We start from the raw sequence: 14,236 nt of genomic DNA, 5'->3' as shown, positions 1-14,236 counted from the left end.
ACCCGACAAGGTTTGAGGGAAGGCCTGACACTTAATAGCGTCGTTCACGGGCTGTAGCAGCAGGGCATTAGAGAACGTCCTAACATGGTTAGCAGGGTCGCCAGTACCATCGTATGCTTTGATGGTGGGCATCTTGAACTTCTTAGAAATGTGAGTGTTTATTATCTCATCAGTGAATGGTGGGTTTGGATCATCGGGATCTCCCAGGGGTATAAGATCACTTGGATCAGCCCTTGGGGCAACTGCCCTTCTTGGTATTGGACCATCCAGATCTATGATTGGAGGAGAACCTCTTCGTCTTGGAGCAAGTGGGGGTCTTGGAGTCAGTTGTGCCTCTAGGTCACGCTTTAACCTTTGGAGCTCAGCTTCATGAGCCCTGATCCTCTCTTGAACATCTTGGGGGATCATCCCTTGAGTGCTCCTGGAGCGTTATTCTGTATCAGCCATTGGTTCGTTGCCAGCACGTCTCCTTCTTGGAGCAACATCATCATCAGATGATTCAGAGTCTCTTTCAGTATAAGGTCCAGAGAATTCTTGATCCTCCGGAATAGGAGCCAAGCCACGTATGTCTTAGGGTGTCCACCCTTGTGCTTCACCCCTATCAGAGTGTCCACTCCCTTCAACTTCAGGGTATAGAGGCATCCTGTAAGGGGGGGTAGTGGTCGCGATCATCGAGTACTCATACCCAACGGGCTGAGAGCTCACAGGTGCATGTACCTACTGTAATTAGGGATTTGTCCCTTGAGGAGCCGGGGGATTCGACCCTTGCGGCTCAGCCTCAGTTGCCCCGACCAGGGTTCCTCCTTGTGAGGAGGCATAAGTTGAGTAAGGTGGTACTTCCAGCGCTGATGCGACTGTTCGTTGTGGAATAGGAGTGTCTGTTCCACCATTGTTTCTTCGTCGTGTATTCACCATGGTTGTTGTAGTCTTCCCGTAGACGGCGCCAAATGTTGTTGAATAAAAACCGGAGTACTTTAGTATTTAATGCCAGGGTTGGTGAGCTTCAAGTTTTAATGGCTGCTCTTGCATTCGGGACTATTCGTCCTAGCAAGATGCCTACGTATCTCTGTGTTGTAGAGAATAAAGCCAAAAACGTAGTTCTAGGTTGAGGGGTAGAACCCTTTATATAGTGGTGTGTCTAGGGTTAGACTTCTGTTGGGAGACTTAGTGGACAAGTCTCCAACTTAGATGATGAATAGGAGTCCTCTTGGGGAAGGGGATCCAGAACCTTCTATGTAGGATTTTGAGTCCGTTTAGAACAAATGTCTTTGCACTTCCAGCCGTATTGGGCCTAGTCCGTGAACAGCTCGTGTTCGTGGACTTGGATGACCTCCGCTGGTGGGCCTTGGTTGCTTGGGCCGTCGTAGGCCTGTTACGAAGCTTAAACCAGACATGCCTGCTACGAAGCTTGGACGAGACAGGCCTGTGTTGTACTTTTCGGACAAGAAGCCCAAGTGCAATTAATGCGATATTAATGTGTCTTTAGGACATATTTTTATCTATATCACATACCATTCGTGATTCCAATAAAATTTTATTCCATCTCAAGAGGTGTTATGGATTTAGTTTGGAATGAAGAAGAACTGTGCTTATACTTTCATAGAAGGTGCGCCAAAGCTTGTGAATGAACTTGCCGATGTAATAGATTCATCATCCACAAACTCAATGAATTCTGATGTGCTACGAAAAGAGGAGAATTTAAATTGCCAGCCTTTTTCGGTGAGGTAACCCTCTTTCCCCTTGCTTATATGCATCTCACTTTCTAGAATATATTTTTGTGGATATAAATGTGGACTTAGCTTTCCGGGACATATATATATATATATATATATATATATATATATATATAATGCATACTATGAGACATCTTGAAAGTTTTGTGTTTTATAACATTTTTTTGTGGAATAATATTTGAATCAATCAAGGAGTTGTCGTAATACCCCAAGATTTAGAGAGATCTTGATTTTAAATTATGATATCCCAGGTTGTCGAGCCCTCCCATCCTCTTCTACAAAATTTGTTTTGTGCTCGATTTGTGCACTCTACGAGTGCAAAAACAGTTAAATATTACACTTTAACAAATTCAAGCCTTTTCAAATATCTTGAGATTTTTTAAGAGTAGATTACTTAATATTTAATTATTGTGATACATAAATAAATTACTTTATGTATGTGGTCTTGGAGTGCGTGGCTGATGTGATAAATGAAAACTCGATGGCTTGCATCCCCGTCAATGGTATAAATAAAAGTACATGGGAGTAACAACGAGGATCGCTAGATATTTCTCGTCATAGGTGGTGGCGATGTAAAGCTTGTGTCCGTGAGATTTCCCCTTATAGTGTTGATGCTGCTCATAAAAGATCGAACGAACTAGAAAAAAAGTGCAAAGTCATTGTCTATAGACTCAGGTAATATTAACGTGAATTGTCAATGTTTCTCGATGCGGTATTCCTTTTCCATTACTTATATTTTCTTAAGGGATTAAAAAACATGATTTTCGTCAAACTCGTTCGAGTTCGTCCTTGTATGAGTTCGATAATTTCATTCAATTTCTCTTATCGAAAAGGAGTACGAACAACATAATTTGTTCGATAATTTTAATGAACATAATCAAGTTTTCAAGATGTTCGACTTGAGGTCGGTTTGTGTTCAGCTCGAGCTCGACTCATTCGTTAAACTCGAGTTTGATTCGACAAAAATAGTTGTATATAAAATATATATTATTCATAATTTATATTTAATTAAATTTATAATTATTTAAAATAAATATTATTTTTCATAAAAAAATTAAATAAAAATATAGGTAAAAATTACTTTTTAAAATAATATATAATGTTCATAAACAGTTCGTTTTCGGTTAATCTCTATATATTCGTGAACGATTTATGTTCATTTCGAATATACCGAACTCGAGTTTAGACAAGAATATTAGTTCGGTAAAGTTACACATCATTATTCGGTATCTTAAAACTTTGTTTGATTAAAAGTTCATTTGAGTTCAATTCATTTCTGTTTTGTCACTTCAAGCACTACTGCTCAAGATTTTTCAATTAAGCTCAGGGTTGATGGAGGTAGATACACTTCTATCATGTTTACTTTTTTTTTGTTACTTGGAGGGGTGTATTCATTTCACATTTTAAAGGATCAATAATAATCCATGGTTTTTAAAAGATTTTTCATTGATTTTAATTGTTTGTGGGTTTTGAGGGAGTTGATAAAAAAATCTTGTAGAGTCTAGCTGGTTTTGTGAAATTTCGAGAAATCCTTCAAAATCTCATATATTTTAAAGAGATTTCAAAAGATTAAAAATGAACTAGTAAATCCATCAAACTCCACAAGGTTTTCAAATAAAAAATCCACGGATTTTTGAATACCCCAATTTTTATGGACTTTTAAAAATTCAAATTGAATAATGTCGTCAAATTTTGGTACATTTTTTAAAATCTAAATTGAATATATTCAGATTTTAAAAGATTTTCTAATCTCTATTAAATACCATCAGATTTTAAAAAAAAATTAAAATCTTAATTGAATGCCCCTTGATTTCAAAAATCCAAATAATTATTTCAAAATCTTCTTTGAATACACCCCTCTTAAACATAAATAGACACACACACCCCTTATTTTTGACAAGATTCAAACCCACAAAAAGGCTAAACCGAGAGGTGTTGGGTTACGGTATTATGTTTATGTATTATATAAGTGATATCTATATTCTATTTTTTTCTCCCAATATACTTTGCATTTGAAAACACTACATCGATATGTTCTTTAAATTGTTGTTTTTTTAATTATTGTTATTTGATCTGTAACAAAAGCTAATTATGGATAGGTTCCCAGGAAAAGAACAATACTAAACCTCTGCAAAGGACGTAAACATGGTCCACAGTATTGGTGAAAGTGAAGCAGAGATCCCATATAATGTAAACATCATACATATTCGCTTTCTAAACATCATACACTATTATATTCTTTTTATAGCTATTATATAATGGTCTGGACTATGTAAATCAACATATTCGCTTTCTTCTTTTAACATTGGATTATATAATCTTCTCCCAGTACCAAAAAGCTGTATTAAAATTAGAAAAAATGAAATTGATCAAATTATAAATTGGATAGCTGGAATTTGAAGGAACACTTTCTAGCTATTTTCTCCTAATTGTAATTAAAATACAATTAATAACAATTAATTATGCCAGGTATTGGAACTGATGCTGTTGTAAAAGAGGGGGATAAAGCTTTGAATGTGTTCACTGATGTCATTGACAGTGACGACGAAAAAAAGTACAAAAAAACCCGTCCATTGAAAGAATTGTTACGGGTGGAGAATAAGGCACCTGCTGAAAAAGGTGTCACAGAAAATTTTATGACAGTCCAATCTTTTTAATCAATGACTAATACGGTTAGATTCAAATATTAAAAAAATATATACAGTAATCAAGCTCTCATGTTTGAACCCAACAAATATTTATATTATTATTTATATACAACTAAATCTCTGAGGTTCTAACCCATCCGCAAGAAATATTTATATTATTACTTATACACTACCGAATAAGATTCATGTTTGTATCCTGTCAACAACAAATATATATATTTGTATTTATAAATGTACGAATAAGGTATTGATCCAAAAAAAATTATTGTAATTTTAAATAATATAAAAATATAATGAACACCTGTGCATAGAACATGTTGTAAAGATAGTTGTAGTTAAAATACAATACTTTTTAACTACCAACAATTAATCATGCCAGGTTTCGAAACTGATGCTGTTGTAGAAGAGGGTGATAAAGCTTTGAATGTGTTCACTGATGTCATTGACAGTGACCACGAAAGAGAGTACAAAAAATCCCGTCCAATGAAAGAATTGTAGAAAAGGTATCGGAACTCAAACTCTGCAACAAACAGGGGAAAGGCCTTCTTCATGCAATGGTAATAATACCCATTCTGAAGTCCAAGTAAATGATCGTATAGTAATATTAAGCATGCAAAGACTACTAAGCATGCAAAGACTACTGGTAAATCAAGTCTTGTCTCCCTTTAAGGATATGTCTTGGTCACAATAATGTGCTCCATTTAATTGATTAAGAGATAATTATTTACTCAAATAAAGTTTGAATGCATGATTTGCAGGATTTAAGTTGGAAGTCACGGATAGTATCGAGGATGGGCATGGTTGGACACAACAACAATATTATTTCTGCAGTGAAATCCCTAGCTAGATGAAAGTGGGAATGTTCTTTAGATAAGCCATTAGTTTCTAAAAAAATTATTTGTTTGGATATTGTCGAGAACTATAAAATTCTAGCAAGTGTTCAGATTTGTTTTATTGTAACTATCCTTCATTTTATAGTAAGTGGAATTATAATATTTAAGTAACTGAATTAATAAATATGAAAAAGAAAAATATGAAAAAAATTGTTATCATGTAAGTTATAATAATGGAAATAGCTAATAAACAGAATACCACATAAAAATGAATATGCCAAATTTTATTCTCATACCACACACATATTAAGTTGATGATTAAAACATATAAAAATTATTTGTTTTAGAGGATTTAATACCGAAATTCTAATCGGAGGAAAATAATCACATCATTATTAATACATGAGTTAAGTTTTATTAGTATATGGGTTAATTTATACCATCATGGGACTATATTGCTTTCAAGATTTGATCTAATAGTTATTTTCAAGGATACCGATGAAAATGGACTAATATTCTTTAAATTTTTCAATTATAGTGAATGGATATAATTTATTTAAAAAATGATTTGTCTGAATCGATTAAATAATACTTATAATATCTAATAATATTTTGTTTAACAAATGTTAAGATTAAAAAAATTTAAAGTAATAATCAATCAATAACATGTGGTTTGGCTTGGATGATACCTATCAATAAATTAATTTTGATTATAACAAACACTAAACAAATATGTCATTTCACATGTGGTGTATGAAGTGGTACGGTGGTATTGTGGTTAGGAAGTTAGTGGTGAATTTCTAATGGTAACTTTTTTCTAAATTTCATAACCAACAGCGAGAATATGACATTTCACATGCATAAAATGTCATTGTAATTATATAATTATGTTGGTCTATTATATATCTTTGGAAGAGTTTGAGTTTGAATACAAGACACTACAAGAAAAAAGGCTAAATATGACCGAAAAATTTGAGTCATATTTAACCAAATATGAATGCGCGGTCATATTTGATTAAATATGACCACATTATGTCAGTCTTTTTTAGCCTGGTCAAATTTAGCAAAATCGGTCATATTTAACACCGATTAAATTTGACCGTTTATTTTTGAACGATTAAAATTGACAGACTAAAATTGACGAAAAATGGTCATTTAAAATTTTTACTTTTGACTTTAAATTTTTGATAAAATTTGAATTTCTCGCTCTTATAAATAAATATGACAGACGACAGTCGAATTTATAAATTTGACCGACACATTATCAGTTATTTTTATAAATTTGATTGGTTTAGTATATAGTCAAATTTATAAATATGACCACATTTGAGTTGGTCAAATTAGTAAAAATGACTGATTTTGGTCAAAAAGAACAAGAAAATGTGACTATTATTTGCGAAATAATTACAGAGCCTCTAGAGGAGACCAATATATCCACAATATGAATTGACTTTTAATTTTAAAAAGTAAGGTGCTAGACATTAGTTGTTGTATCCCAAAGGATTAGCTACTAGATGACACTAGATTTTTGGTCTGTAGAAAAATAAACATACTGACCGGCATCTTCACCTTCGTCTTCATCTTTATTGCTTTGAAAATTATTATGGTTCAATGTCACATTATTGATTCCAATACCTTGCATTAAAACATATTATATAACAAACAACACAAACTTTTAACAAATTACAAAAAAAATTAATTATAAATTGCATCATTTGCATAATAGGAGTAATTGCAAAGCCGTTTATATTGTTGGCTAACAGTAAAAAAAATTGCTCAAAATAATAAACCTTAAAAAGAACACAAAACAAATTTAAACTAAACTAATATCTAATGAACCGTTGTGTAATGTAGCTATAAAAACAATGATAATGCAAGTATATGTGCAAGACCGAAAATACTTTATCAAGTCAATACTAAAAATTATTTACTATATCATATCAGCATATATATATACACACACAAATATATATAGTAGAACTTGATAAAACTAGAAAATAATCACAAAATATGCACTAGTACAAAAACTGTCATATGCGTCTGTTGAAATAATTTATTTGCGTTTGTTCTCAACTGACGCGCAGAGAGGAGTTGTATAGTTAAAGAGTATATGTTGTTGTTGGGCAACATTATTGCGTCTGTGAGGAACATAGGCGTATAACATAAAACATCCACATAAAATATGAACTTTTGCATTTGTTTTTTTCAACAGACGTAAAAAGTTTTTTACAGCTGCTCATAACAGACGTATAAAGCTAAAGAATGGACGTAAAATGTTTCTTTTACATGTCATTAAAAAAGTGTTTAGAAAAAGATATAAACTATAACGTTCCAAGAACGGAAAAGACAAGATTTATTTTATTAAGCTAAATATATCTGTTTACAAGACACAATCTAGCTAAAACATACACAAATGAATAGATGTCTATGGTTGTAATGTACTATATTGCACTTAATTTAAGGTTGGAGTTCGGTAGTATCTAGAAAAGATATGTGACATTTGGCTATCATTTTACATGTACAACTGGACTAGAAAAAAGTAGTACAATAATTTTAATCATAAATGAAAGACAATAAATAAAATCATTTAAATTTATGAAAATAAAATGCATACCTTTAAATCTTCTAAAATATAGAACTTTATTTAGTGCACCCAAATTAAATTTTTATAGCAACTAATTGCTTCTTTAATGTTGCACAGAATAATTTATATGCTAAATTCAAACTCATTATAATAGTTAAAAAATATTTAACAAGGAAAGAGTTCACATAATTCCTGCCTGCCAACTTTCCTGGAGATGCTTAGTGTATTAATCATTGGTTGAAAAAATCCAGGGTTCATTTTCTAGAATATTTCATCTTTGTGAGGAGATGCATTGTGAGATAGTACGGCTAGATGGTAGATGGGGACAAGTAATTACTTTTACATTCGCAGAAAGATGGGTTATGTGTTAGGGGGAACACACACAAGTATAGAACCAAACAAACAATGCAAAACACACACTTAATATATGACGCGGAAAAACCCACATCCCAACTTGTATTATTAATCAAAACAATTATCAATAATACAATCAATCTCACCACACGGTATTCACTCAAGCGATACTTAAGTCAAACAATACTCAAGCATACATCAAAACAATAACATGACTCTGTATATATAGCCATCACAAACTTAACCAACAAGACATACATAATCTGATTACAATAATAATTGTCTACCCATACAATTATTACCCATTCCCATTATAATAATAATTGTCAACACATACAATTATTACCCAACTCAATTATGATAATAATTATTTACCCATATAATTATTACCCAATTCAATTATATTTTCTATCACCAAGACCATACTACCTATTAAGTTTAACCCCAACAATCCTCCCCTTCAATCAAATATGATTTCATGCACAACCGAATTAACGGTCACCATCAAGCCATCTACGTCGATCGCCCAATACCTCCCCTCGAACAATAACCCCTCCTTCTAGTACAAAAAGATTTTTCTTATCTTTTCAACCTTTGAGTATCTCTAAATCTCCTTTAGTGACTTTCAACATATTATTCTTTATCATAACAGTATATCCCAAATCAACTTATTTACCCAACGAAATCAAATTTCGATTTAACTCCGGTATGTATCTTACTTGAGTTAACTTCTGAACACGACCGTTATGATGTTTCATTGTTAGCTCACCAATGTCAGCAACCTTTACCGTTTTACCATTCGGTAAAGTTACAATGTTTCCCTCACACTTTTTATAGGACGAGAACCACTCCCTCCTACCACATATGTGATGAGAACATCTCGAGTCAAGCACCCATCCTTCTTTTGATCCTTTATCTTCTTGAACCAAAAGAACATCTTCATCAGCTTCTACAAGTGAAAGAAACTGCTTAATCAATATTCCTCAAGCTGCTCACGACTATTAATGTACATAAGCCAAAGTTCATATGATCCTCTGTTGTGTTCAGCCAGAGAAACAAACTGCTCACATAAATTAATGAAACATAGATGAGATTATAAGACATTTAACGTAAACATTAATCACAAGGAGAATAGCTCTAAACAGGCATTACAACTTTGGTTTTGGAAGTAAACAAAAAGAAACATTGAATGCTTAAAAGTGATACATGAATATTTAAGCAATGTATCTTACATTATATTCATATTAACATAATAACATTAGTTATTCAGCTTGTATGATACATAAGGGTATTTCTAACTCCTCTAATTTTCCTCATGACCTAGACTGGTCGCAACATTCTATTTGGTTTTGTCTATCTATTAAGATCACACATGAGCCTAGAAGCTTTAAATTACTTGCAAGGAATTTCAGGACTGCTCTAAAAACTTTTAAAAACATGTAGTAAACTTGCATTAACTATTATCCCCAGTGCCACCTTTTGGGTGTATGGAGCTAATTTTAATGAAAATTACTTTTCTGGAGTAAATAAAGATGGTGGATGGGGCAAATAATTCCTTTTACGTTTGCAGAAAGGTGGGTTATGTACCGAAAAAATAACCGTACTGTCATTACTTTTCCAGGATGAGTACATAATCTTTATAGAAATTATGATTTTATTAACAAATTAAGTTTGTATACATTGTGGAAAGGTGATAACTTAAAATTTAATGTTAGTGTTTCCACAAGAAAAATACATAATCAATGATTCAAAGAACTTCAATGCAAAGCCAACCATGTACATTCATATTCGAACTGATAACTAGTTCCAAATATAGCACTGCTTCATGGACTTAATAGTATGCATACGGTGTCTTCCTAGGACTAGAGCTTTAATTAAACAAAGAATATTTATTTTATCACAAGGCTACACTTAGGTAATAAATCAAAAACCCAGAAACTTCAATTTATATAGCTGAAAAGATAAACAATACATACGTATAACAAATCACCCCTCTGTATCAAAATATATATATATACATATGAGTTGACATTTGTATAAATAAAAAAAAATTAGATAATAGGACATTATGACTCAACAAAATCCTACACATGATGTGTGAAATAACATATGCAAACTAAAAGAATCGCCATTTTATTCATAGAGGCACCCAAAATTCTAAGAACTTATACAAAGAACTAACTCTAAGGTTGTAGACTCTTTAAAGCAACTGTTAGACTACAACAGGATATTCAAAACACAACCCAATATTTTCTTTTCATTTCCTCAATTTTTATTGTACTAAGATTTATTCATGTCATATATACACACACATATACCAATACTATCAATTGAGGTATATATATATGATGCAATATAGGCTTTAAAACAAATAACAGACACACCCTTTGATTATTGAAATGGATAAACTGGAAACTTGTTACTATTAAATTGAAAGTACTTACAGCTTATATATATTGAAAATAAATGACTATCTACTAACAAGGAACTGCAAAGCTATTTTTTCCTCCACTAGACTCCAACAAACTACCACTACTCAAAGACTTATTCTCCCAGCGATATACTCGCTATTATTCAGAGTAACAAATGGACTTGGACTACGTTTAGATTACTAAGCCCAGCAAATCCCAACATACTCTCCCTTAATCTAAACGTATTCCTTCTCGTTCTGCTTCAGCTCAACACCTGCAACTTCTTTGACACCAAGTAGCTTCCTCATCTTTTTAAACTTCACAGCAGATAACATCTTTCTGAGAATGTCTCTGCATCCATATTCCATGGCATGTTGCAGCTGTTGCGGCCATAAATTCCGCCTCACAAGATGACAGAGCGACACAGCGTTGCTTCTGAGAAATCCAAGTAATAAAACTCTCATCCAAATTAAATGCCACTCCTCCGGTGCTCTTCCGATCATCCACATTACCAGCCAAGTCACTATCGGAAAAGCCTGATAGTAGGTAGTTACCTTGACCCTTAGTATATATCAAGCCAAAGTTTAAAGTTCCCTTTACATACCGTAAAATCCTCTTCGCTGCAGTGAGGTGTGTCACTGTTGGACGCTCCATGAACCTGCTGATCACGCCAACTGAGTAAGCAATGTCTGGCCGGGTGTTCACGAAATATCGTAGACCCCTAACGATGGACTTAAACTACATTGGGTTTACTGGTTCACCATCTTCATCCTTAGTCAGCTAAAGTTTATACTCCATTGGATAATTTACTGCATTAAAATCTTGCATACCAGATTTTTCGAGCAACTTCCTCGCATATGCTATCTGTTTGATCTCAATGCAACCCTGGCCTTATTCCACTTCTAGCCCGAGGTAGTATGAGAGTCTTCCCAAGTCTGTCATGTCGAACTCCTTACTCATTTGATCCTTAAACCGTATAATGCTTGCAACCCTGGTTCCAGTAATTAGAATATCATCTACGTATATTCCAATTATCAGAGAATCTCTCCCTTCCTTTCGAGTATACACAGCGTGCTTGAAAGGACATTTAAGAAAACCCTAGCATTGCAGACATTTATTTAGCTGTGCATACCATGCTCGAGGGGCTTGGCGAAGCCCGTACAGTGCTTTGAGTAGCCTATATACCTTTTGTTCTTGCCCAGCTTTCACAAATCCACGAGGTTGTGAAACATCTCCCCATTCAAAAACGCAGACTTAACGTCGAGGTGGTGGACTTCCCAGTTGCATTTGGCTGCCAAAGCAAGGATTAAACGCACGGTTTCCATTCTTGTTATTGGGGCAAAGACCTCTTCATAATCAATGTCGTATTTCTGAACATAGCCCTTTGCAACTAAACGAGCCTTGTGTTTGATGACCTTCCCGTTAGTGTCCTTCTTGAGCTTAAAGATCCATTTCAAATCAATGGCATTGTGGCCCTGTGGCAGGTCTGTTAATACCCAGGTGTCGTTTTTCTCGATGGATGCAATTTCAGTTTGCATTGCGTCTCTCCATAGTTTTTCTTTAACTGCTTGTTCATATGTAACTGGATCGTCAACTCCCATCAGTAACAACTCGTCTACCAGCTCTACTATTTCGGTGTTGTCATACACATCGCATAGTGATCTGTATCTCAGGGGTGTAGTACTTTCAGTACTGGTAACAGAAATGACATTGCTGGTATTGGAGCCGGTGCTCTCTGAGCTGGGTGTTGTTGTATTGCCTGAGAAACCAGAGTTTGGTGACACGGGTGTATTGCCACCAAATAGTGTGTTGGTGGTGTCTTAAGAAGCTTCACTGTCAATAACATCCTTGTCAATTTGGTCTATTTGGTGTGTGTCTATCAACGTAAACATATCGGTGCTATACACAGCGCCTGCTGATATCGGTTCACCCCATTGCCATCCCAGTTTCATCGAAAACAACATCACGACATACATTGATTTTTCCTGTAGAGGGATCATAAAGGCGGTACGCCTTTGTGCCAGGTTCTCTCCCGAGGTGTACCATTGGTTTACTTCTATCATCCAATTTTGTAACCTGTATGCTGGGTATTCTTACATGAGCAACACAACCAAAAACACGTAAGTAGTCAACAAATGGTTTCTTCTTAAACCAGGCCTCATATGGTGTCTTCCCTATCAAGCTTCTAGTGGGTAGTCGATTTAACACATAAACTGCATGGCGTATAGCCTCTCCCCACATGAATGATGGGACTTTCATCTCAATCAACATGCTCCGGGCCATAGCAACTGTCCTGTTACGTCTCTCAACAACTCCGTTTTATTGCGGAGAGTACGGTGCGGTATAGTGGCGTGTAATCCCTGCCTCTTCACAGAATTTAGTGAAAGCTCCTGAACAGAATTCCCCTCCTCAGTCAGTTCGAAGTACTTTTATTCCTGGGAATGTAGTTTTCTCGACTGAGACTTTGAATGTTTTGAACACAGTAAGTGCCTCGTCCTTGGTTTTCATCATCTAGACCCACATCATGCGAGTAAAATCATCTACGAGCAATAGAAAATATCTCCATGTATTAATTCTAAAGGAACTTGTGCAGAGAAATTGGATTCAGATGGGAAAGGCTTACGTGTTTGTTTGGAGAGGAGACAACCATTGCACAGTTCCTTTGATATTTTCAGCACAGGAAATCCATTAACCATATGTTTTTTTAAAAGGTCTACCGTTGCCTGATAGTTGACGCGACCAAAATGAAGATGCCACAATTGTGCACTTTCTTCCCCGCTGGTGAGTAACCATGCTTCCTCCTTTATTTCTGAGATATGAATTTTGTATAGTCTGTTCGAGGAACGTTGTACCTTCATTAGGAGTCTGTGTTTTATGTCATATACTCACAGCTGATCACCATTCAGAACCACCTTGTTGCCTTTCTCAGATAGCTGGCCCAGGCTGATTATATTGCTTCAAAGGGTGGGAATAAAATACACATTCTTGAGTGCCTTCTCTTCACCGTTTTTGCAATGTATCTTTATCGATCCTACCCCCTTTATGTGCACCAAGAAACCTTCTCCGAATTTAACTTGGCCAGTAACTCCCTCATCTAATTCTGCAAATTTTTCGCGGTGTCCAGTCATGTGATTGCTGGCACCGTTGTCCAAATACCACATATTCGCTTCTATCTTGTCCTCAATTTCCTTACCCACATTAGTCACAGCTCGTGAGTCGCTAGCATGCAGCATCACTATCCCCCTCGTATTCTGCTCAAACTCTGCTACTAGTAAGGCTGGCTTGTCATCATTTATTTGTGCTAAATTGGCCTCTCCCTTTTGTTCTCTATCTCTTTTGGGTTTTCTGTATTCTGCAACATAAATGACCGAGATTAAGGCAGTTGAAGCATCGAACTCTGCTTCTATCGCGAACACCTCAACTTTCTCTGCTGCGATTCTCATTACCTCCATTCTTATTCGTTCTCTTCAGCCATTCATCTCTAGTGAGCAATAATTTCTTTTCATTTCCTTCCCGTTTAGCCCATTCTTCCTCGGTTAACAGGAGTTATTGGTTAAGATTGTTGTCATCTGGTCCCTTGAGTCGTTCTTCACGTGCTTTGAGAGACCCCACGATCTCTTCTACCGATATGGCTTCCAGATCACCAAACTGTTCTATTGCCGAAGTAATTTGC

At 34.9% G+C, this 14,236-nt stretch overlaps 1 protein-coding gene across 1 annotated transcript; it reads right to left on the bottom strand.

Annotated features, from left to right (window-relative positions):
• Positions 1-10,875: 10,875 nt before the first annotated feature.
• LOC141700303 (secreted RxLR effector protein 161-like) lies at positions 10,876-11,217 on the bottom strand. Its single transcript, XM_074504099.1, has one exon. The coding sequence runs from the start codon at positions 11,215-11,217 to the stop codon at positions 10,876-10,878; it is 342 nt and encodes a 113-aa protein (XP_074360200.1).
• Positions 11,218-14,236: the final 3,019 nt, after the last annotated feature.

Source organism: Apium graveolens, unplaced genomic scaffold (genome assembly GCF_009905375.1).
Source record: "Apium graveolens cultivar Ventura unplaced genomic scaffold, ASM990537v1 ctg2072, whole genome shotgun sequence".
Lineage (NCBI taxonomy): Eukaryota > Viridiplantae > Streptophyta > Magnoliopsida > Apiales > Apiaceae > Apium > Apium graveolens.
This window is presented reverse-complemented; position numbering and strand designations above follow the sequence as displayed.